This window comes from Osmerus mordax, chromosome 9 (assembly GCF_038355195.1).
Source record: "Osmerus mordax isolate fOsmMor3 chromosome 9, fOsmMor3.pri, whole genome shotgun sequence".
In the NCBI taxonomy this organism is placed as follows: domain Eukaryota; kingdom Metazoa; phylum Chordata; class Actinopteri; order Osmeriformes; family Osmeridae; genus Osmerus; species Osmerus mordax.
The window spans coordinates 16,224,295-16,248,779 of record NC_090058.1 but is presented as its reverse complement, the minus strand read 5'-3'; the positions used below and the strand labels follow the sequence as shown (position 1 = coordinate 16,248,779).

At 44.6% G+C, this 24,485-nt stretch overlaps 2 protein-coding genes across 2 annotated transcripts in view; both read left to right on the top strand.

The window, feature by feature from the left end:
- Nucleotides 1–13,939, top strand: part of LOC136948660 (DNA (cytosine-5)-methyltransferase 3A-like) — a 35,711-nt gene extending 21,772 nt beyond the window's left edge. The window contains 17 exon segments of the mRNA XM_067242584.1: nucleotides 1,953–2,384; nucleotides 2,622–2,780; nucleotides 3,057–3,164; nucleotides 3,584–3,740; nucleotides 4,261–4,407; nucleotides 4,833–4,877; nucleotides 5,167–5,246; nucleotides 5,697–5,809; nucleotides 6,701–6,884; nucleotides 8,324–8,408; nucleotides 8,927–9,072; nucleotides 9,674–9,764; nucleotides 9,894–10,042; nucleotides 10,266–10,366; nucleotides 10,551–10,620; nucleotides 10,871–10,989; nucleotides 11,194–13,939. Of these exon segments, the coding sequence (XP_067098685.1) occupies nucleotides 1,953–2,384; nucleotides 2,622–2,780; nucleotides 3,057–3,164; nucleotides 3,584–3,740; nucleotides 4,261–4,407; nucleotides 4,833–4,877; nucleotides 5,167–5,246; nucleotides 5,697–5,809; nucleotides 6,701–6,884; nucleotides 8,324–8,408; nucleotides 8,927–9,072; nucleotides 9,674–9,764; nucleotides 9,894–10,042; nucleotides 10,266–10,366; nucleotides 10,551–10,620; nucleotides 10,871–10,989; nucleotides 11,194–11,335 (2,328 nt within the window). The 3' untranslated portion in view covers nucleotides 11,336–13,939.
- A 1,071-nt stretch (nucleotides 13,940–15,010) lies between these two features.
- On the top strand, nucleotides 15,011–23,871 carry dpysl5a (dihydropyrimidinase like 5a). The gene is made up of 13 exons (XM_067242789.1): nucleotides 15,011–15,109; nucleotides 17,158–17,422; nucleotides 19,098–19,256; nucleotides 19,502–19,681; nucleotides 20,006–20,074; nucleotides 20,505–20,549; nucleotides 20,673–20,748; nucleotides 21,177–21,333; nucleotides 21,581–21,722; nucleotides 22,077–22,219; nucleotides 22,319–22,526; nucleotides 22,691–22,859; nucleotides 23,248–23,871. The coding sequence occupies exons 2-13, from the start codon at nucleotides 17,162–17,164 to the stop codon at nucleotides 23,331–23,333; spliced, it is 1,695 nt and encodes a 564-aa protein (XP_067098890.1). The 5' UTR covers nucleotides 15,011–15,109; nucleotides 17,158–17,161; the 3' UTR covers nucleotides 23,334–23,871.
- The last annotated feature ends 614 nt before the right edge of the window (nucleotides 23,872–24,485 follow it).

Sequence of the window (24,485 nt, the reverse complement as noted above, 5' to 3'; positions counted from 1 at the left end):
CTTTCCCTCTCATTCCCTCTTCCCTCTATTCCTCTCCCTTTCTTTCCCCTCTCCTTCCTTCTCCCCCCCCCTCTACTCCCCTCCCCTCTCCTTCCCCCCCCCCTCTGCTCCCCTCTCCCCCCCCCTCTACTCCACTCTCCTTCCTCCCCCCCCCCCTCTACTCCCCTCCCCCCCCTCTACTCCCCTCTCCTTCCCTCCCCCCCCTACTCCCCTCTCCTTCCCTCCCCCTCTCCCCCCCTCCCCACATCCCCCCCCTCTACTCCCCTCTCCTTCCCTCCCCCGCTCTACTCCCCTCTCCCCCCCCTCTACTCCCCTCTCCTTCCCTCCCCCGCTCTACTCCCCCCTCCCCCCCGCTCTACTCCCCTCTCGTTCCCTCCTCCCCTCTCGTTCCCTCCCCCGCTCTACTCCCCCCTCCCCCCCCCGCTCTACTCCCCTCTCCTTCCCTCCCCCCCCCTCTACTCCCCTCTCCTTCCCTCCCCCCCTCCCCCACCCTCTACTCCCCTCTCCTTCCCTCTCCCACCCGCCGTTCCTCCCCCCTCAGGATGTACAGTATAGGATAGATTCATCCTCACACACTGGTCCTGGTGTTTACCAGTCGTTTATCCTCATCCCCCCTCTCACCTTCTCTCCCTCTTTCTGCCTTACCCTCTCCCCCTCTCTCTCTCCCTGCCTCCCCCTCTCTCCCTGCCCCCTCTCTCCCTCTTTCCGTACCAGACCTTCACTTTTCATCCCTCTTTGTCCACCAACACCGCACTATTAGACGGTGCTGTCTACAGTATGTGTGTGAGAGGGGACCTGGGAGAGACTCTGGACTAGAACTGTTGAGTGAACGCAGCTGCTGAGTCATTCCTCGTATATGTGTGTGTGTGTTTACATCTGGGAGTGAGTGTATATTCAGTGTGTGTGTGTACGTGCTTGTGTGTGTGTGTGAATACAGTATGCATGGATAACCAAATGCCAGTACAGGCAAGTGTGTGTGTGTGTGAGAGAAAGAGAGAGAGACAGATTGCAGAATGAGTGCAGCTGTTGGGGATTTACAGGGAGAGGTTTATGACACGGTTAGGTCTCATCCCGTGTGATTGACCCAACAATTCAGTGTCAGGTACCACAAACCCAGTCAACTTCTCTCCCCCGAGCCGTCAGCGCACTACGTCAACGCACTACGTCAGCGCACTACGTCAAAGCACTACGTCAGCGCACTACGTCAACGCACTACGTCAACGCACTACGTCAGCGCACTACGTCAGAGCACTACGTCAGCGCACTACATCAACGCTCCACAACAGTAGATGTGGCCTGTGTTCGTTTGGTGTGGTACCACAGAGCTTATCTCACACGGAGAGAATGTTTACAGTGGCTTGTGAATTCATACTATGTAAAGAATGACTTTGGTCTAAGTTGACTTGAGCTAATGTCTAAGCCCTGTTTGAAGTATTCCACTGTCAACAGTGAAACATCTGGAAAAAGTTGTGGTCCTCCTTGTTTTGTATCACTTTGATATCCTCTCTAAACAGGAGGTAACCCCAATAGACACTGGAGTTCATTAGTTATCTTAGTTTTAGGATTTACTTATGTACAAATTAAGATTTATAACCATATAGGACTTAGGTTAGACAATAATTCCAATGTACTTGTAGTTGTTTCAAATGGTAAATAAACTTGAAACTTCAACAGTATGTGCTGATATGAGGATTAAGGCCAGAACCATAACTAAATAAGTAAGAATAATTGATTAAATATTGCTGTATAAACATCTCCCAGGGCTATGATATATATACACAGCTACATCTGTGGCTGTACCTCACTAAAACTCAAGTAGTTACAGTAGTTGGACAGTAGTTACTTCCAGTAGCTAGCCTACTTTCAGTAGTTACATTCAGTAGCTAGCCTACTTTCGGTAGTTATTTTCAGAAACAACTTCCCAACCCGCCCCCTCCCTGGCTGTGTTTCAGGCAGAGAAGAAGGCCAAATTGTCAGTGATGAACGCTATGGAGGACCATGAGGAAGTGGAGGCCCAGGAGCCCCAGAAAGACGAGTTGCCAGTAATCACACAACCCATGACCCCCCAACCGCCAAAACAGGCTCAACAGCCTCATCAACATCCACAACAACAACAGCCACAACAGCAACAGTCACAACAGCCACCACAACAGCCACAACAACAGCCACCACAACAGCCACAACAACAGCCACAGCAACAGCCACAACAACAGCCACCACAACAGCAACAACAACAGCCACCACAACAGCAACAACAGCCACAGCCACAACAACAGCCCACTGACCCCGCCTCACCCACCATAGCCACCACCCCTGAGCCTGTGGCCATCAGAGGAGAAGACAAGACATCCCCCAAGTCTGCAGACACGGAGCCAGAGTATGAGGTAAAGAGCAGCCATGTTGGTTGTTAGTGGTGGTTAATGGTGTCAGGGATGGGTGTAGCTCAGTGGTAGAGTATAAAGCTGCACATGAAGTCCCAGGTTCACATTCCCCTGCACTTTGCTCGGGATTTAATCCATTTGTATTTGTTTGGTTGTGCGTTCCTTTAGTTTAGCAGACTCTTTTATCCAAAGCGACATACAGACAGTGGCTGTTGATGTGGTTGCGTGGTCACCTTTCAGGATGGGCGAGGCTTCAGCATCGGGGAGCTGGTCTGGGGGAAGCTGCGTGGGTTCTCCTGGTGGCCCGGGCGCATCGTGTCATGGTGGATGACCGGACGCAGCCGTGCAGCTGAGGGAACCAGATGGGTCATGTGGTTTGGTGACGGAAAATTCTCAGTGGTGAGGGTCGGACATCTGCTAAGATAACTCCAACTTGTTCCCCCCCAAAAAAACCCTACAACTATTTTTAAGTTCCCAAACAGAATGTTTGGGAATCAAGCAGTGGGAACCACTAAAACTGTATATTAATTCGCAAAGCTGCTGTTCCCAAACAGTAATGCGGACACTCTATCACATGCTGAATATTTAATAGCAAAACTCCATTACATTTGCTGAAAAGTGGTAAAACAAGAACGTTTAGGTGGTCATGGTTTTCTGTCTGCTCTGGCCTCACAGGTCTGTGTGGAGAAACTGATGCCTTTGAGTTCCTTCTGCAACGCCTTTCACCAGCCAACCTACAACAAGCAGCCCATGTACAAGAAAGCCATCTACGAAGTTCTTCAAGTAGGTGGCAGGTTTATTTTTTAAAACAACAGTTATTTTGTACTGATTCTGTTGGTGTAGTTTTCCTGTTTTGACTAAATGGAATAAACAGTAGGAAAACATTCCTATGCTAGTGTTGTGCCCTAAGTCGAATTTTGTAAACCTAGTCGTCGTCGTCGTCATCGTCGTAAACCTAGTCTTGTGAAAAAAGATTTTAGCTAGTGTTGTCAATCTAGTTTTGTAAACCTAGTGTTGCTAACCTACTTTTGTAAACCTAGTGTTGCTAACCTGATTTTGTAAACTTAGTGTTGCTAACCTAATCTTGTAAACCTAGTGTTGCTAACCTGATTTTGTAAACTTAGTGTTGCTAACCTAATCTTGTAAACCTAGTGTTGTCAACCTTTTGGAAATGAACCAGTGATAACACTGTCTGTCCCCAGGTGGCGAGCACCCGAGCAGGCAAAGCCTTCCTAGCTTGCCCTGACAGCGACGAGACGGACACCTCCAAATCAGTGGACATGCAGAACAAGCAGATGATTGAGTGGGCCATGACTGGGTTCAAGCCCACAGGTCCTAAAGGCTTAGAGCCCCCCGAAGGCAAGACAGTCATATGTAAAACTAGGTCATATGCATGAACTAGTTCTTACATAAGATCTAGTTGATATGCATGAACTGTTTCATATATAATAACCAGTTCATTAGCATTCACTGGTTCATATATAATAACCAGTCCATATGTATAGTTTATATGCATATAAACTAACTTTAACTAACTCACATGACTGAACTACACGTTGAGCTCTGATCTGGGAGTTCCAAAGTCGTTTTTTGTTTTTGGTGTCCAGGCCAAGCATCTACCCATTTGTCAAACTGTATTTGTCTTGGCAAGGCATAGTCGTGAGCATGCCAAAACATCCCAGCTCAAAGAAAATCCATCCACAAATTGCTCTGATTACCAACTAAAAACAGGGATGAGAAATGTCCCCACATGTCATGTCGTAGCACCTGCCACACATTTCATGTTTATTGTTCAGTATTGTTACATTTTACGTTCTGGTTTATATTCACGTCTCGGTCATCTGAGGTCATCACGGTCTGTCTATGCTCCTCCCACCAGAGGAACGCAACCCATACAAGGAGGTGTACCCTGAGATGTGGGCGGAGCCAGAGGCAGCGTCCTACACGCCCCCTCCTGCCAAAAAGCCTCGCAAAAGCACAGTGGAGAAGCCTAAAGTCAAGGACATCATTGACGAGAGGACGAGAGGTGAGGTGCCTCGCTTACTGGGTTATATTGGGGTTGCGACCCCCATATCCCCTCCCAGTGGGATCATTAACAGAGCTGAATATCAGAGGGGGAGTCTAGGGAGGAGGGAGAGGGGAGAGGGGGGTCAGGCCTGGTAATAGACTAACACACACAGGACAGGTTCAGTCATGCTAATGTAGGTAGGATGAACTTTGTCAACCTGAGTCCCATTATTAAGTCAGGTTAATGTTTTTTTTTTCGTGTAGTACACAGCACTGCACATTTTGTACACGGTATTGTATGTTTACCACACAGTATTGTGCATGTAGTACACATAGTTTGACATGTCACAAGCAAAGACTGTGGTGCATATCAGGGTACTTGGGGTAACACGTTGACAGCCTCCATTTCACCTGAAACCATGTGTGTTGTTTTGTCTGCAACAGAGCGACTCGTGTCTGAAGTGAGACAGAAGTGCAGGAACATCGAGGGTGAGTAACTTCCTGTCCTCTCGCCGACCTCTGACCTCAGAGGGGATAAGGAAAACGGGGAATGTGTTAGCTGCGTGACCATGGATTTATTCAGCGCACGCTTTCATGCAAACGGGGGTTTGAACCTGCGATCTCTTGATTTGCAGTCAAATGCTTTACTTGTGAGATATACCCATCTTCTGAATGAGCTGTTCTGTTGAGAATATATATGGTTCGGGTCTGATCTGTCCTCTTCTTGTGTTCTTGCTCCTGGCCTTGGCTGACTCGGTATCTGGTCTCCCTGCTCCAGACATCTGCATCTCCTGTGGAAGTCTCAGTGTTTCCCTGGAGCACCCTCTCTTCGCTGGGGGAATGTGCCAAAGCTGCAAGGTGAGGAAGGAGGAGGAGAAGGAGGGGGAGGAGGGAGAAGAGGAGGGAGAAGAGGAGGGGGAGGAGGGAGAAGAGGAGGAGGGGTAGGAGGAGGAGAAGGAGGAGGGGGAGGAGGAGAAGGAGGGGGAGGAGGAGGAGGAGGAGGAGGAGGAGGAGGAGGAGGGGAGAGGGGGAGGAGGAGGGGGAAGAGGAGGCTTTGGACAACTTTCAAGCTTCGGCCTAATCCCTAGCATCCTTAACAGACTGTAAACAAACACACACACACACATAGCTCCTTGAAGAGCCTTCACAAACAACCACTGTGAAAACAAGAGATAACGATGTAGCACAGCCACAGCAACACTTGAGTGCAGAAGCAGTTTGTTTATATGAGGCCAGTAACATTTGAGTGTCTCCACCCCTGAGCTGTAACGAGCTGTCAGGTTATGGTCTTACCCTTGTCTGCCTCAGAACTGCTTCTTGGAGTGTGCGTACCAGTATGACGACGATGGCTACCAGTCCTACTGCACCATCTGCTGTGGAGGGAGGGAGGTGCTCATGTGTGGCAACAACAACTGCTGCAGGTCAGCCACCTGGGTCCTGAGTGTGTGTGTGTGCATGTGTGTGTGCTCTGAGTGAATGTGTATGTGTTTTTAGAGAACTAGTGCCCGTGATGCAGCTGGTGATTCAGATGTCGGTTTGTTGATTCGTCGACACAAATAAACACACACACACACACATATTCCTGGTATTATAGTATGATAAACTCAGTGCTATGATAGTGCTATGAAGTGATATGCTAAGTGCAGTGGCCGTGCCTGTGATGCCCGTGCCCGTGATGCAGCCAATGATTAAGATGTCAGTTAGTTGATAACCCGAGATGATGACATGTACAATGCCTGTCGCGGCCCTCGCTCTCTTTAGAATACCATAATCACTACAGCTAGTGACACATCTAAACAACTTCACCCTCTTTCCTGCACATCCTTGGGTCTGGATCTATACACCTGCTAAACTTCATACAGTGCCCGGTTCATGAGCTAATTGAGCTACAGACAGACAGAAATGCCTGGCATATAGTATGATGTAGATGTGTGTATTAATGTGTGAGTGTGTTCCTAGTGTATTTTGAAGTATGTGTGCGTGTGTGTGTGTTCCTAATGCATGTTGATCTGTGGATAACGTGTGCATCAATACTCTGTTTTGGTAATTATGTCTGTGTGCATTACACAGTTCCCCGTCCTAGTTTGTCTCAGTACTAAAAGCTTCTCTTCTTTGTCCACTTGCTCTTGTCCCTTCACTTCCTCCTTCTCCTCCTCCTCTTGCTCTTCCTCCTCCTGCGCCCTCCTCTTCTTCCTCATTTTCCTCTTGCACCTCTACCATATTGTCCTCCTCTTCCTGTTCCTCCTTCTCCTCCTGCCTTTGCCATCTCATCTTCCTCCTGCCCTTTCTCCCTCCCCCCCCTCCTCCTGCAGGTGTTTCTGTGTGGAGTGTGTGGACCTCCTGGTTGGGCCGGGAGCATCTCACGCTGCTATAAAGGAGGATCCGTGGAACTGCTACATGTGTGGGCAGAAGGGCGTGTTCGGGCTGCTGGAACGCCGGGCCGACTGGCCCTGCCACCTCCAGCACTTCTTTGCCAACAACCACGACCAAGATTTTGTATGGGCCTCAGTTACAGTTTTTCACGATTGCTAAAACACATTTCTTGAAACAGTCAACCATTTTCTCAAAACTGTAAACACAAAACTTCATTTCCAAAACCTCTGACTCTTCTGGCAAAATCAAACACTCGCTCCTAAACCATGTAACATGTGCTCAAAATCAAACAATTCTGTCAGATCATAAACACAGCAAATCAATATATAAACACTATGGAGCAATTATTAGACACAACACAAAAAAATTGAGAACACAGCTTCCAGGCCATGTAGTTCCATGTAAAGACAAATTTGTTTATGTATACACAGTAAATGCATTTACGTAGCAATAAAGAAAATGGATTTTGAAACACTGGATTTTGGTGTTTCAACACCCATTTACACTTTCCTGATGTATGACTATGTTTAGCCTGTGTTCTGCACCTCTCTTTCACCAACCGTCTCTGGAGGAGGGGATCCCTCACTGAATTGCTCCTCCCAAGGTTTCTTCTATTTTTTCTCCTCTAGTTAGTTTTCCTGGGAGTTTTTCCCTGTCTTCCTTGAGGGTTGAGGTTGGCTGAGGGGCAGTTCTATGGGCATATGTGAAGCCCTCTGTGACATTGCTTGTAAAAAGGGCTATACAAATACTGTGCATTTGATTTGGTTTGAAAATATTACAGTAACCATCACAACTTAGTACTGTCAACAAAGAACAAAGAAAAACGGGGTAAAAACCCTCTGGTGTGCTGGATCCAGCCTTGAAAACACTCCACATCTATGTCACCACAGGACAATTCCATTGACTGTCAGAGATTTACCCTGGTATATGGGTTTCGGTCATAGACCTTTCACCGCCACACAGAGAAAAACTCTTTAATTGGGTTGAGAAAAGGGCTGTATGGTGGAAGGTAAACATTTACAGTAAAAAATGCTGGTTGATGTTTAACTATTCTCATACACGACACCACAGTGAAAGCTGACTTTGTCCCAAACCACCATTAGAAGTCATAGAGAGTCATTGTGTTTTACAGATGACAACTGTGTTGTAGTTGTGTTTACTGTTTGCCGCCTGTGTTTACCATTTTGCAGCACAAGTGCATCACAGTGCAAAATGTGTTTAGTGAATGAGAATGTGTTTCGAGTTTTGCCAAAAGAGTGTCTGATTTGACAAATTGTTTTACTTTACTGAACATTTAATTCAGAGAATGGGGTTTAGTGTTTTAGCAATTGTGAAAAACGTAAAAGCATTACAATAATATAATAATAATAATAATAATATTATCATATATATATCATTACATTATTATATTGTATTTTTATATAATATATAATAGTTATAATAATATTATATAATATATGTATAGTATAATTTAAAACAATACAGATACAAAAATAAATATATTTTTATAATACCATTCTCTCGCCTGGTGTATGGATACCAACCTGCTTCCTGTGTTCCAGGAGCCACCTAAGCTGTACCCCCCGGTCATGGCAGAGAAGAGGCAGCCCATACGGGTGCTGTCACTGTTTGACGGCATAGCAACAGGTTAGACAAGAATCCCCAGCGCTTCTCTCTGACGTTTCCAAAACTCTTCGTCTGAACAAAGTGTTCTGTCTGGATCAGGTTACCCCCTCCCCTAGTCCTAGCCCCTCCAGAAGATCATATCATACCACTGTCTGTTATGTCAGTCAGCACACAGTGTTGCCACGCCAACAGTTACAGTAACAGGAATTTGGGGCCCCAGAAAAACAAATAATAAAAAAAAAACACAACTAATGAATCGTTCCCCCTTTGACCATGCCCCTGGTGATCTATATTTATATGACATTTACATTTCATTTAGCAGATACTTTTATCGAAAGCAACGCACAAATACTGCATACAGAAAAATTTGAGAATGATAGAAAATCACAATTTTATTAGCGAGTCTGGCTTTATCTTCAGTTGTGGTCTACTGTACCTTTACCCTTCATTATTCTACCTCCACATGGACAATAAAGTTGTATTTGAATGATGAAGATGCTGTTACAGTGACCTCTGACCCCTGGCTGACCCCTGTGCAGGGCTGCTGGTGCTGAGGGAGCTGGGCATCCAAGTGGAGCGCTACGTGGCGTCGGAGGTGTGCGAGGATTCCATCACGGTGGGCATTGTGCAGCACCAGGGCCACATCATGTACGTGGGCGACGTGAGGAACGTCACCCGTAAACACGTGAGTGGAGGCCGAGCAGGCGCTGGGGGGGGTGGAGTCCCAATCCGTGAGGATCTGTTTTGGTTGTGCTGGGCTCTCACTGGGCTTTTCTTTTTTATTGTTTTGTGCTGTCCCCTCCTCTTTTCTCTCTCTCTTTTCTCTTTGCTATTTTTTGGAGAAAACGTTGTCTTGATGTGTTTTTCTCAGTTTCTGTGCTTCTCTCTCTCGGATTTTCTCTTTCATTCTCTTCTTCTTTGTCCATCTCTATCTGCGTTTTTCTCTCTCTTTCTTACCCTCTCTTTCCCTCTTTTTCTGTCTCGATTTATTTATTTTTCGCTCTCTCTTTCCCTTTCTCTCCGTTTTTCTCTCTCTTTATTTGACTGCCTCTGTCCCTCCCTATCTTTCCCTCTTTCTCTCTCTCCCTCTATCCTTCCCTTGCTCTCTAACTCTCTCCCTCCCTATCTCTCCCTCTTTCTCTCTTTCCCTCTATCCTTCCCTTGCTCTCTAACTCTCTCCCTCCCTATCTCTCCCTCTTTCTCTCTCTCCCTCTATCCTTCCCTTGCTCTCTAACTCTGTCCCTCCCTATCTCTCCCTCTTTCTCTGGCTTTCCCTCTCTCTGCAGATACAGGAATGGGGTCCATTTGACTTGGTGATCGGAGGTAGCCCCTGCAATGATCTCTCCATCGTCAACCCTGCTAGGAAGGGCCTTTATGGTGAGTCTGGACTCATTGCTTTTGACCGCCTGTTTACCGCCTGTTTACCAGGTGGCAGGCTGGAAGACAGGCCGGCTGGCCGACACCGTGACGCTGACTAAGCTGGATCATTTCCCCTGTCTCCTGTAGAGGGCACTGGTCGTCTGTTTTTTGAATTCTACCGGCTGCTTCACGAGGCTCGGCCGAAAGAGGGCGACAGCCGTCCGTTCTTCTGGCTGTTTGAGAACGTGGTGGCCATGGGCGTGAGCGACAAAAGGGACATCTCTCGCTTCTTAGAGGTCTGCCACACCACCACCCATAAACAGGAAGTGCTACTGAACACTTCCTATCATCTTTCCGTCGTCTGGTCGGAAGCGAGACCAAAATGAGACACACTTTCATGTCAAACAAGTCCCACGTAGATAACTGTATTCTAATGCCCCCTTTTGGTAGCGGATCACATTACGTGTCACGGCATCCCTAGTCTGACCTTTGACACTGGTGCACCTCTGTCACCAACAGTGCAACCCAGTGATGATCGACGCCAAGGAGGTGTCGGCGGCTCACCGCGCTCGCTACTTCTGGGGCAACCTTCCTGGCATGAACAGGTTGGCGAGAGAACGGTGAGGGAGCCAACCGCCGTGCTAACGAAGTGACCCAAAGCCTGGACAAACCCCAAACCCTTCCTTCTCACCAGACTGAGCTCACAAACATTTACCCCCCCCCCAACACACACACCCCACCCCCCTCCTTCCTGGCATTTATGTTTCATCCTCCTTGCTGACCTCCCTCTCTTCCCTCATGTAGACCCCTCTCGGCCATGTGTACCGACAAACTGGACCTCCAGGACTGCTTGGAGCATGGGAGGACAGCTAAGGTGTGTCTCGGTTTTGAGGGTTTTTTGCGTCTATGTTCATAGACACATTTAGTCATTCATCAATTTATACATCCGCAACCTATAAAGCCCATGCTGTATTTATTATGGGGAATTTCCGCCCCCCCCCCCAAAAAGAAAAAACAGTTTGGTGATAGCTTTTACTTTATGCATGATTCCTGACTGCATTATTGTGCTTGTGATGCTCTAGTGTGTATGATGTTCATGTAAACTCTCTGGTTATCCTTCCTAGTTTGGCAAAGTGAGGACTATCACAACTCGCTCTAACTCTATAAAGCAAGGCAAGGACCAGCACTTCCCAGTCTTCATGAATGAGAAGGAGGACATTCTCTGGTGCACTGAGATGGAAAGGTGTGCTAGCTCAGTTGTTGACTTAGTCAACTTTTAGAAATGACAGTTATTATTGCGAGATAATATTACTAGGGGTTATTATGAGGAAATATGAATTAATTTCCGTCTGTTTGTTTGTTTGTCTGTCTGTCTGTGTCACTGTCCATCTGTCTATTTTTTTTTCTCCGTCCACTGCCCTCCTGATGTACTGCGTTACCGTGACAGAGTCTTTGGGTTTCCTGTCCACTACACTGATGTATCCAACATGAGCCGACTGGCCAGGCAAAGGCTTCTGGGAAGGTCATGGAGCGTGCCTGTCATCCGCCACTTGTTCGCACCGCTCAAAGATTACTTTGCCTGTGTTTAGATGTTGGGAAGAATAGTCTGAACCTTCACAACATTTTACTGATGTTCTACCCAGAAACCAGAGCCTTGAGATTATACACACAAGTATAATTCACAAGTAGAAATTTCACATTATTTCTTGTATTTGAAATGTAATTCCTATTCTATTTAATTTTATATGTCATTTTACCTTTTAGCAGTGTTATCCAGTATTTTTTTATTGATTTATTTGTGCAAGCTATACTTGAGACAAGGCTTTCTTCTCAAGGCACTGAGAAAGATGAAAACACAATCTGTGCGTTAAAAAAATACTAGGTTTGTCTGGCAAATATCTGAAAGATAGGGATTTTTAAGATACATAATGTATGTGGAATATTCTGGCTATGACAGCATGAGGTGAGCTATGAATTCCACCAATAATGTAGCAATCTTCTATTTCCTCCAGCTACTGAGCCGAGAGGTGAGAAGGGTTTGTTTTTATCAGTCTCAAGAAAGCTGTGTCAATGAATCCAAAATCCACCAGATCATATATACCTCTTTGTTTACAGTTTATTTACACAAACTGAAGGTGAAAAAGGTACTACTGTAAAATGGTTACAATACCATGGTGCTCCAAGATGATGAGAACATCATACCCCATGTGGCACGACAATTTAGACAAGATGGCACCTAGAAACCGTTGCCTGAAAACATTTATTTTTATTTCAGTGTGACGTTCTCACACTGTGAAAGTTATGTGCGATATTTAATTCCTTAAAAAGTTGAGAAATGATGGTTGAGTGTTGACTGAAAGAGTATGCCATATCCTCTTTTCTATGTTTTACAGCTTTTACTAAAAAAGCTGTACTGGTGCTTTTAATCATTCAGCCTTTCCACCCTCAGGCCCACATCCTGTGTGATGCACAAACAGAACAGGAAGCTAGCCACATGGGCAGTGGTGTTTTCTGTCATTCCCAAAAAAAAAACACAAAAAAAAAAACTCTGTGATCAACGTTTGGGGTGAACTACTACTTTCTAGGTTCATCCTGACCTCTATCATTACTGTACAACTCTTAGCAGGTGCTCTAGGTGACGGGAGGGTGACCTGGTGTCTCCAAAACCAGGTTAACTCCCTCACCTTTGAACCCTGCAACCTATGAAACTGTCAGGTGCAAATATTCAACAATAATGGTGCGGCTTCACAATGTTCTTCTACTTTTTTATAGCAATTTTGTGCTGTTTTACCAACATTATAAGGCACTTTTATATGTAAACTTACTTTTTTCTTTGGTATTTTATGAATTGTTTGTAATTTTATTTGTTTTGCTTTGTTTTATGATGTGAATTGTTCTACCCTTGTGTAATACTTTTTGTATACAGTAGGGCTGTGCCAATAGAAGTTAAAGGGTGGATTTTGGTGATGAGTGAAATCCATGTATCTGATTCTTCATGTACTGTAGATGGATTGCAATTATCTCCCATTCCCATATTGTCTTCTGCTAAAGTAGTGATCCGGTGTATCATTCTCCAGAATGAAAGAATGTCTCTTTTTCTTCTATGATGTGATTGTAAGACGTAAAACAGAATCAAGGAACTATATGATGTGTTTGTACTGTATTTTACGACCAACAGAGAGACATACTGTCTTCTATGGTCCCCACCCCAGACTCCCATCCCCTGTAAATCCCAAATAGTTTATTTTAGACAAATTCAAGCATTACGGAATCCTATAATGGATTACATTTCAAATCTGAATTCTCTTGATTGTAACCCTAATGTGGAGTTTGGAGGATTTAGGCGCAAGTTTGTCAGAACCCAAAACTGACGTCGCAGTTAGCGAGATGTTATCTTACTCTGAAAAAAAAACTACGATGATGACAAAAAATATATATAAATTCTCTAAATAGTCTATATCATATTTAAGAATTTAAACAAATAACCTTATTAATGGAATTAAATTTCATTTATAATTAAGTTCTTAAGTGACCTTATTGCCACAGGTTTTGTCCACCCTTGTACTGGATAGATCAATGCGTGTGCATTTTGACCAGTACTTCATTTCCCCTCCCTAAAGTACTTGCCATCCCAAATATTTTGTACATTATGTACATAGATTTTTCCTGTTGCTGTTTTCAATTTGTTTTTATCTTTTTTTATTACGTATGAGATGTACAAATATAATTCTTTGCTAATATATATCATGGAATTAGAGGCGCTTAGATGAAAAAAAATACAATACATTTAATAATTGATCGATTTGAATCTAAATAAATTTCGATGCATTTTATTTGAGACTTAAAGTCTGCATTTTAGTACTGTTCATTTTGTTTATAATTGAGTGACAAGTGAATCCAGATTAAATTTGTCAAATGATTTTAGCCTAACAGCTTTAAGAAAGATGCGCTCAACTTCACTGCACAGCCCTACATAGTGTTGTTCATTCTTCTGTTTCTTTGTAAGAACAAGATGGATTGTAGGTGTTTCTGATGGTGCTAAAAGTTTTATCTAATCAAGAAAAATATATTTGTTTGGAAGAGAAATAAACTTGTCTTGACAATGACTGTTTTTAAGTTCCTTGAAGTAATGGAAAGCACTATTATTTCACGCTTATATATATATATTAACAAAGGCATTTTAACTTTGTACTTGAAAAAAATAATGAGAATAAATCAAGTTTCCTATATTGTTTTAGAATAGAAGTTGCTGTAGTTGGTGCTTATCTGTGGGAAACCCATGTACTTATAATGGGAAATATCAGACAAAAAAAACTTTTGGTAATAACTTTTACTGTAGCATAATGTATGCTTAATTCCTGACCGCTTCTTAATCCTACATGTGGAATCACATGTCACATCACAATCACATCATCCTCAGTGTGTTTCCAGTTGTTGTCTTGATTTTGATGCTTTGTTATGATTGGGCAGCAACAACCCATTTCACTGTTCAACCAGGTCAGCTTTATATCCAGTATCTGCTGACACTCTGTGTGACTTATTTTGTGTCATAATTGTTTATGACCTATATTTCTCTTCTTCAGACCAGTGCATACAGCAAATGTAGCAGTCATTCTCCAGCCCATACTTACCAGTATGTCTAGTGCCCAGAGAGAGAAAATTAAGACTCCTTATGTACTTGTGCTGGAGAACACTTGAATAAATGTATTGTTTTTGTGCAAAAGGATGATAGCTTCTGTTATTCTTCATTTCATTAATTACATAACGTTTTCTTAAAGTTCTTATATAATCATGCCAGTAGGCTGCTGATGGCATCAACAGCACCCAACATACTTTGGAACCATTAATGCTCAGCATCATAGAACTTACAATTGCATCTCAAAAAACATGCCTTTGTTATTCCTCAATGCTGCATTCACTGTAGTCATTTATAGTCCCCAGTGATAAAAAAAAACTGCAACAACAAAAATACCCACAGGATATATCTATTAAAATGTTTTATTACTTATACTTTCCTTTCAAACTGGTTTTCTTCTCCCCCCCAAAACTTCTGGCCTCACTAAGCAATCCCTTCCCCGATTCACAGTTCACACCCACTTCCTACAATAATGGTACAGCCTCCACCATGCGGACACGCCCTGAGTGCCAAGTGATTGGTTTATTTGGCTACCAAGGCAACATTCATTGCCGGTGATTGGAGCATCTCCACCGTCGCACGCCTTGGATGCTGAGGACGGGGGTTTCGCCGGCTGGTCCCAGGAAAGCATCTGGTGTTACCCTGCAAGTGCTTTGAACGATTTATTTTGCATTGGATATTGTAAAGTAACAAAAAGGGCGTTTGGAGCACTTGACCAGAAAAGCAGGTATGTGTGATTAAAAAAAATCCTGACTGGACTATTGGATGTTTCAACTAGGACTTGTTTAATAGCTAGACTGCTAGGTCTTGTTGATGTAAAACCGGCTTTTGCTCGGTCTAGGAGTGTTGGTGATACGAGGGGGGGGGGGGGGGGGGGGGGGGGGGGGGTTCTACAGCGGTGCTTTATATGGACACTTTGTCTCACAAGCCCCCGTCGAAAATAACTACATGTCTACCCTTTTTCCTGATTCATTCTATGTCTGCCACCATCTCTCGTGTCTTTTGTTAAGGAGCATGGGGGAAATTAGTTTCCAAATCCTTAAAATACGATTGAATCAGATCACCTGCAGTAGCATATATTTTCTTAACTGATTAGAAGGAAGTAGGCTAGCAGTGTTAGGGTGCAGCCCAGTTTTGATTAGCCGAGACTACAGTATGCAGCCTACCTATTAGGAAGGGGACCAGTTTCTTTGTGTCAAGTCGTACTGGTGGGATGTGTCTTCATCGGTGCAATGATTTCATGTATAAATTGTTGACTGATGATGAAACCGTACTCTAAAATACAGTATGAGACCAGTTATCTTACCTCGAATATAAATATTTGCAATGTAATGTTTTGTTGACATGCTGAGTAGCCTATCGTTTTGTGAATTATTCATTTGTTTTATCTCGCCATTACATTTTAGGAAACCCCATTTTTCACGGATCTTTGTTTTAGACTATTAATAGATGGATGGATGTATTAATACATATTTCTCATTTGTTTTTAATTCATACTTAACTTGGTTAGAATAGATTATGTAAAACAATTACTAGAGATAGACATATTTGCTCCCTGTCTAAAAAGGAAGTTTTAGACATAAGTTGTGTCTGTGTCTGCTCCAGTTCTGCAGCAAGCAGTCTGGTAGCTGGGTCTGTCTGTGAGTATATGTGCCATCTTAAAATTATCTCAGCATCAAATCTGGGACCATGACCATGCGGTAAAGTGGCCGCACCCACACAAGTACGCATGATACACACCCACATGCCTACTGTAGTGTCTACACACCCACCGATCCCCCCCCCACACACACACACACACACCCACACTCATACACTCACCACACTACACCACAGACACACACATACACACAAAGAAGAGTTTCTCATTTGTATTTGATAGAATTTAAAGTGGTGATTTGTTCTGTAGGAATCAGTAATGAATACATCATTGTATTCATTACTGATCACTGTAGTTCCAGCCCAGCTAGCCTAGGGCTGCTAGGTCACAGGCTGTGTCAGACACAGCCTGTGGTCAGTGGGGCTGATGTCACTCAGTCTGGACCTGCTAGCTGAGGGAGGTCAGCACCACTCACTGAGGGAGGTCAGCACCACTCACCATTCTCTCCTCGAGACCGAGCCTGCAAACAGTTGATAAAGATGAGGTAAATTATTGATAGTTTTTATTGTTGTATTTTGTCTGTATAAGGACTCGACCCAAATTGACCTGAGCACTTATTACCACAAAAATAGTTGTAGTATAGCAGTAGTGTAGATGTTTTGGTTGGTAGTGTTGGTACAGTAGAGGTTAGGTGTTGTGGACATACAATTGCGTGATGGTATCCACAGAGATACAATAGCTGATAACTTTGTATACACACTCAAAAACGTTATTAAGTTATGAGTTATGAACTTGAGTTATGAACTTACTACAAAAATATTTTTGTATTTACTATTTTTAAGTAACTCACTGCTCTAATTCTGTAACTATGGATAACCGTGTTCTAGAACAAACTCTTCTCTCATTCCAGAACCATGTCTCCTGACATTTTATAATCAAATCGCCTCTTGTTCCAAAACCATGTATGCATTAGTTGTAGAACCACATCTTCTCTCTCATGTCTTACCTTGTTCTAGAACCATGTCTTCTCTCGTTCTATAACTGTCTTTCCTCATTCTAGAACCACATCTTCTCTTGTTGTAGAACCACATCTTCTCTCGTTCTAGAACCATGTCTTCTCTCGTTCTAGAACCATGTCTTCTCTCATTCTGGAACCATGTCTCCTCTTGTTCTAGAACCATGTCTTCCAGCTCAGCAATGGTGCGGATCCTGATCAAGGGTGGCAAGGTGGTAAACGATGACTTCACCCAGGAGGCGGATGTGTATGTGGAGAACGGCATCGTGCAGCAGGTGGGCAAAGAGCTGATGATCCCGGGTGGGGCCAAGGTGATCGACGCCTCTGGGAAGCTGGTCCTCCCAGGGGGCATCGACACCAGCGTGCACCTGCAGCAGAGCTTCATGAACGCCACCACTGCCGATGACTACTACAGCGGCACCAAGGTAGGGAGGGAGGGAGGGAGGGAGGGAGGGAGGGAGGGAGGGAGGGAGGGAGGGAGGGAGGGAGGGAGGGAGGGAGGGAGGGAGGGAGGGAGGGAGGGAGGGAGGGAGGGAGGGAGGGAGGGAGGGATCAGATCAACTGATCTGAGCCCTCAGGGAACAGGACCAGGGCTGAGTACTGTGAGCCTAGACACAAAACCACTATATATAAGTATTGAATAACAGTTGACTTGGTTACATTAATCAATTACTTTCTTAATCACTTGGGAATTTACTTGAGTTGTTTTCGGTGTCTCAGATATTTTTTTAATATATATATACTATGTATTTGCACGTGACTGTCTGGGCAGACCTGGCACGGTAAGCTAGTCATCAGACTGGAACCAAGATGGAGGCTGGATAGACAGGTCATCTGGGGGTATCCCAGACTGCCCCCACCATCCCTCCTCATCCCTCCTCACCCCCACCATCCCTCCTCATCCCTCCTCACCCCCACCATCCCTCCTCATCCCTCCTCAACCCCACCACCCCCAATATCCCTCCTCGTCCCTCCTCACCCCCACCATCCCTCCTCATCCCTCCTCACCCCCACCATCCCTCCTCGTCCCTCCTCACCCCCACCATCCCTCCTCATCCCTCATCCCTCCTCACCCCCACCACCCCCACCACCCCTCCTCATCCCTCCTCACCCCCACCACCCCCACCACCCCTCCTCACCCACACCATCCCTCCTAATCCCTCCTGACCCCCACCACTCCTCCTCATCCCTCCACCCCCCCACCACCTCCATCTTCCTTCATCAACCCCCTTGGCCCTCCACACCCATCCCTCCCCTGCTGCTGTGTCCCTGGACGCCAAGGGAGAGGCACATGTAGATCGGTCTCTGTTTCCATGGTGACCTGGGGGCTGCTGCAAAGACTGCTGCAAAGCCTTTTCACTCATGCCATTGTGTTTGGAGACAATACGCTCTCAGACACAAACCCCCTCCCCTTAGCAGACACTACTCCAGTCTCTAGTGTCAGCTGACAGATGCTCTCTGGTGCACGTATTCACACACACACACACACACACACACACACACACACACACACACACACACAAGCAGTCTGAGCTGTGTATTATTATTATTATTTTTATATAAGAGATTTGTACTTGTATCCCTGGGAACCAGGGTTTCTCATTGTGCTGTAAGAATGTTTTGTTGTATATTTCTAGAGCGTGATTTGCATTGGAGGCATGATGTAATTTCTCCTATAAAAGCTGAATCCTTAATCAATATGAATCAGAATGCTGTTCATTCACAGATTCTGCCGTTGATACCCGTTGGTTGACTAATAGAACCACTGGTAATAAATTGTGACAGTCATGCAGCTCATTATGGATGAGTTGCTCCTTATTCCCTGTGGAGGTCTGCCTTTATTAATGGGCTTTTATGGGCATCCCTTATCACCTGTCTCATCACCTGCCCAGCAAATAAACATTATCATAAACCTGCAGAGTAACTGACAATGCTAATTATTTATTGTTAAAGCCAGTGTACTGTTTACATGATTTGTCCCTGGTAATTTATGTGACTGGTGGTTCTTTGATAGTTAACCAGACCTGACATTGTGATTTGTCGTGTGAATGATACCGATTTGTCTTAATGGGCGTGTCCTCTGTCTGTGTGAACCAATAGGCAGCTCTGGCTGGAGGCACCACCATGGTCATTGGACACGTCCTGCCTGAGAAGAATGAGTCCCTCCTGGAGGCCTATGAGAAGTGTCGGTCCCTGGCCGACCCTAAAGCCTGCTGTGACTATGCTCTGCACATGGGGGTCACCTGGTGGGGCCCCAAGGTACTGGGCCCCTAGCCTACACACTTTACTGTGATTATCTAGTGTCAATCAGTAACCAAGTAACCTTTCTGAGATTTCCTAGTATCGATAGGTCATGTAGTCACTTTACAGAGATTATCTGGGAACTTTACTGTAATTATGTAGTAGGTTTACTGTGCTTATATAGGATCAAATGATTATTATCTAGAATTTTTTCGGGGATGTTTAGCTGTGAGATGATATTCAGTTGTCTGTGTACGCTGCAGGTGAGAGCTGAGATGGAGGCCCTGGTGCGAGAGAAAGGGGTCAACTCCTTCCAGATGTTCATGGCCTATAAGGACATGTTCATGCTGAGGGACAGCGAGCTCTTCCAGGTGCTGCAGAACTGCAAGGACATCGGTGCCGTGGCCAGGGTCCACGCCGAGAACGGAGAGCTGGTGGCCGAGGTGAAGAGAGCACAGATCACAGCCATCTCTTTGATGACACGTTTTTATGATGTTTTTAAACCCACTATCATAGATCACTGACATAAAATTAATAACATGACACTTTTTTATTGAATTCAATTCATTTTATTTACCCCAAATGGAATTCAAGTGTTCAGTTAACATTGTGTGCAGTTACAGAATAAGTTAACAGGAGAGCTAGCACATACACACATTATTATATTATTATACTGGTGAGCTGGCAAACATTCTTCCAATCTGACGAAGATTCTATAGGAAGGGTGTTGATAGATGTCAGGCTCTTCAGTGTTTGTGTGTTTCCAGGGTGCCAAGGAAGCCCTGGACCTGGGCATCAGTGGACCTGAGGGCATTGAGATCAGCAGACCTGAAGAGGTGAAGCACACAATTTAAAATCAAATATATGTATTAAATAACGTAAAGAATATTTAGATTTTTTCTATAATATTGAGAAGATTTACATATTTTCTTATATTCTACTTTCAGTAGATCCTACATTATTAAATTGTTGAATTAACATATTTTGACAAATGGCAAATGTCCACTAAACCAAATGTTTCCATCCACAAAATACAATTAGAACCATTAGATTCCAGTTTAAATGATTTAAGTCGGCTTCATGGAAATTTGACACCTAATCCAAATATTTTAATTGAATGGCTCATTGTGTACTGTATCTCTGCTGTCCTTCAATGGATTCATAAATACAGTTCACATTCGTAATTACACCCAGCCCTTTCATCGGGGCATCAGCCTTCATTCATAATTAATGTCCTTCCTCCATTATCTTCGGATCTTTAACCAGCTGGAGGCTGAGGCCACTCACAGGGCCATAACCATCGCTAACAGGGTGAGTTCTCAGACCTCAATGGCTAAAACGAGCTGACAAAAGCTTGTATTTTTCTCTCGTTAAGAATGCATGAATCCCCCACAAGTTGCTCAGTGTGTGGTTGTGGTTGTGATTCCCTTGCAGGCCCACTGCCCCATCTACCTGGTCAACGTGTCCAGCATGTCTGCGGGAGACGTTGTGGCCACTGCCAAGATGCAGGGTAAGGCTGCAGCCTCGCCTCATGTCGCACACTTCACAACCCTCTAACAGCTTCCTTTCAGGTACCAAGCCAGCATAGTACCCCTTTAACGCAGTTAGATTAAAGTGCAGATCCCTTCACTTTTTAGGTACCACGCCTTTGAAATTGCTGGCTTTACGTCATAGCCGGCTGAAATTGTATTTCTGAGAGGTTCAGTGACGTTTTCTACATCTTAGGACCCAGTTACGTTAAATTGTCTTAATTCAGCCCAAAGGAAATTCAAGTGTTCAGGTGTCCTTCCAAGGTGCACAATCACAGAATAAGTAAAAGACACACATAGAAACCTAAGATCCAAACCCTGGAAGGAAGGGAGACTGGAACTGTAGAGACAAGCAGAGGAGCCGTCTGCATCGCTGCTCCTGAATCTCTGCCTCCTCTGTTCCCGCCAGGTAAGGTGGTCCACGGGGAGACGACCACGGCGCATGCCGTGCTGAACGGGCTCCAGTACTACCACCAGGACTGGGCCCATGCTGCCGCCTACGTGACGGTTCCGCCCATACGCCTGGACCCCAACACCCCTAACTACCTGATGAGTCTGCTGGCCAAGTAAGTGTAACCTGTCAGGCCCTGGGGTGCACACTTCAACATGCAGCTCTCTTGTTAGGTCAAGGAGTCAGGGTCATTCCTTTCTGATCCCGGCTGACACAGCTAGTAGTTGGAGATTTTTCATGACAAAACAAGCTGAGAGTCAGACAACCTACGCACAGTGGTTTCTGTGACACAAACCCCATGCCTCCGAGTCCTCCGTGGCCATTCTGACTGGGCTGTTCTCTCGTTGCCTGTGTGAATGCAGTGACACCCTCAACGCTGTGGCGTCAGACCACCGTCCTTTCACCGTCAAGCAGAAAGCCATGGGCAAGGACGACTTCACCAAGATCCCCCACGGCGTCCCGGGAATCCAGGATCGCATGAGCGTCATGTGGGAGAGAGGAGTGGTAACATGAATAATTAATGATATTTTTTATATATAATAATATATATAATAATAATAATATATATTATCATTAATTTGAATGGAACCTTTATATTGTCTTAATAACTAATAACACCGATTTATTATTATTATAATACATTACAATGTTTGTATACCTCTTTTTAAGATGCTGGTATAGAGAACTAAAACTTTTAGAGGACATTGTATCATTATCAACCTTTATAAATACACCTTTATAAATGCAGCAAAGTCAGTTGAGCATTTTTACAAGAATAGAAATACATTGAACACAACAGGTTTGATACATAATTTGTTGTGGCTGGAATATCTCTATCTAATATCAGTCTCATCTCAGGTTGGAGGCAAAATGGACGAGAACCAGTTTGTAGCTGTGACCAGCTCCAACGCTGCCAAGATGTATAACCTGTACCCCCGCAAGGGCAGGATCATCCCTGGGGCCGATGCTGACCTGGTGGTCTGGGACCCTGAGAGCACCAAGTAGGGAACCTGCTCCTGTGGTGGTTGTTATGTTGGTGGTGTTCTTGTTGTAGTTCTTTGGGATGTGAGTGTGAGGCTGTTTGTTCTCTCTGTTTCCAGGACCATCTCTGTGGACACACAGCTCCAGGGAGGAGACATGAACCTGTACGAGGGTCTTCGCTGTCATGGGGTTCCCCTGGTCACCATCAGCCGCGGTCGACTGGTCTATGAAAACGGCGTCTTCACGTGTTCTGAAGGTTCTGGAAAGTTCTACCCTCTCCGAACATTCCCAGACTACCTGTACAAGAAGATGGTCCAGAGGGAGAAGGTATCAAGTGATCCACAAAATAGACATTTTGTTATTTAATTGTATTTATGTACTATTGTAATAGTAGGGTGTTATCAGAGTGTATAATAAACATGTGTTCATTGTTGTGTGTACACACGTGTGTGTGCGTACGTGTTTTTCTGCGTGCGTGCGTGACCCCGCAGTGCCAGGCTGTGAAAGCTGTGGAGCGTGAGCCCTACGTGGGGGATGTAGCTGTGGTGAACAACTCAGGCAGGAAGGACTGTGGCCTGGACGACCTGGACACCCCAACGCGTGCCTGCACCAGACACGGAGGGCTCCGCGACCTCCATGAGTCCAGCTTCAGCCTCTCTGGTAACACCAGACATCCCCCTGCTCTGTCCGGCGATGAGACACGCATACAAGCATAGTCCATCATGTGTATCGTCTAGTACACCATATGTCTAGTATGTGTAGTAGTCTACTATAGTACTATCTATAGGCATAGGAAAAAGAGACCATCCGGTATAGTTTCATCCAAGGGGCACTCTGCTTTTTAGCTTGTTCGGGAGGGGTGAAAATTATAACAGTAACTAATAGAGTTGCCATTAACAAAGAATTTTTAGCTTTTACTACTAGGATAACCTGGTACTTATTATCTATCCAACTGAAGGCATGATGCACTGCACCTATTAATTGTTGCACTTGCTGTTTCACACCACAAAGTACTGAATGTTAACTGAACCTTCCACACTCTACACAGGAGCCCAGTTTGATGACAAGATTCCAAAGAGATCCTCTGCAAGGATCCTGGCCCCCCCAGGAGGTAGATCCAGTGGGATCTGGTAATCTGGAACCAGCCTGGGTTCAACCAATCAGCAGCCAGATCTCAACCAAGAAGGAAGAATAAAGCCTGAAGGATATCAATGGCCAACCAAGAAAACATTCTCTCTCTGTCTGTCTGTCTGTCTCTCACTTTCTCTGTCTCTCTTTCTGTTTACTTTTTCCTGTCTCTGTTTCTTTCTGAATGCATAGTGAAAAGTGTCACATTTTATTTAAACTGAGCACGGTTCTTTACTGTACATGACATGGTAAGTGCAACGTCACATGGCGTTGCGACACTAATGTTGGAAACTAAGCTAACCATAGAAATTCGAACAAAATTGAGATAAAACCTCACAAAGAAAAAATAATCTAACACGTTGTTGGAAGCATCTAAACCAAATGAAAGCAGCAACTAACAAGCTGTCATTAACTGATGTGGATTCAGATCAGGGTGTGTCATTACACTAATAGTTACAGGGCTAAGGGGGTTGGACTTGATCTGATAATATTGTTTTACCTCACTGTTATATCTACAATATTGCACTGCATCATGTACTACTTAGCTGCCTTTTGACATAGTTTTTATGTGTCTAGACGGGAGTTTTTATACAGAGTACAACCATTAGTGAAACGTGGTTAGATATACAATGGTGTTGACATGAAACACCATGAATATCTCAGTACATTGTGTGAAACATTTGAGAATATTCAAATGTGGATTATTTTACACGTGGTTTATTTATTTCTGTTATCATGTATTTTTTCGAGACGTCATTCACTTTAGTAGCACTGCCTGCTTCCTGCTTCCATAGTACATGGAATGTGGACCTAGAAAGTGTGTCAACAAACTAGTCCAAGAGCACACTGTCCTCAGCGTAGCTCATTCAGACTTCCACTAACTGTTTACAGCCTTGTTAGTGTACTTGTCCCTGTCATTCTCTCCCTACAATGTGAATGCACCTATGCTGCTGTTTGCTGTGCATTGTGGCATAGAACCCTTCCTCTCCCAAGCACTGATGTTACTACAGTTGAGCAGCATTCTGTGCAAAAGTGCTCATGGTCATCATCCTCCACAAGCAGAAAGCCTCACCTTCAAAGGCCTTTTTCCTAATCAGTGAAGTCTTACAGTATCCACATGAGCAGGTACTACTTATTGGAACCTCTTACAAAAAAGAA

Excerpts from the sequence above, each read along its gene's own strand:
- dpysl5a (XM_067242789.1), top strand. The coding sequence starts at position 17,162 with ATGTCTTCCAGCTCAGCAATGGTGCGGATCCTGATCAAGGGTGGCAAG. Across the intron at positions 20,075-20,504 it reads AGATCAGCAGACCTGAAGAG|CTGGAGGCTGAGGCCACTCA; the intron begins GTGAAGCACACA and ends ATCTTTAACCAG. Across the intron at positions 21,723-22,076 it reads TCATGTGGGAGAGAGGAGTG|GTTGGAGGCAAAATGGACGA; the intron begins GTAACATGAATA and ends GTCTCATCTCAG.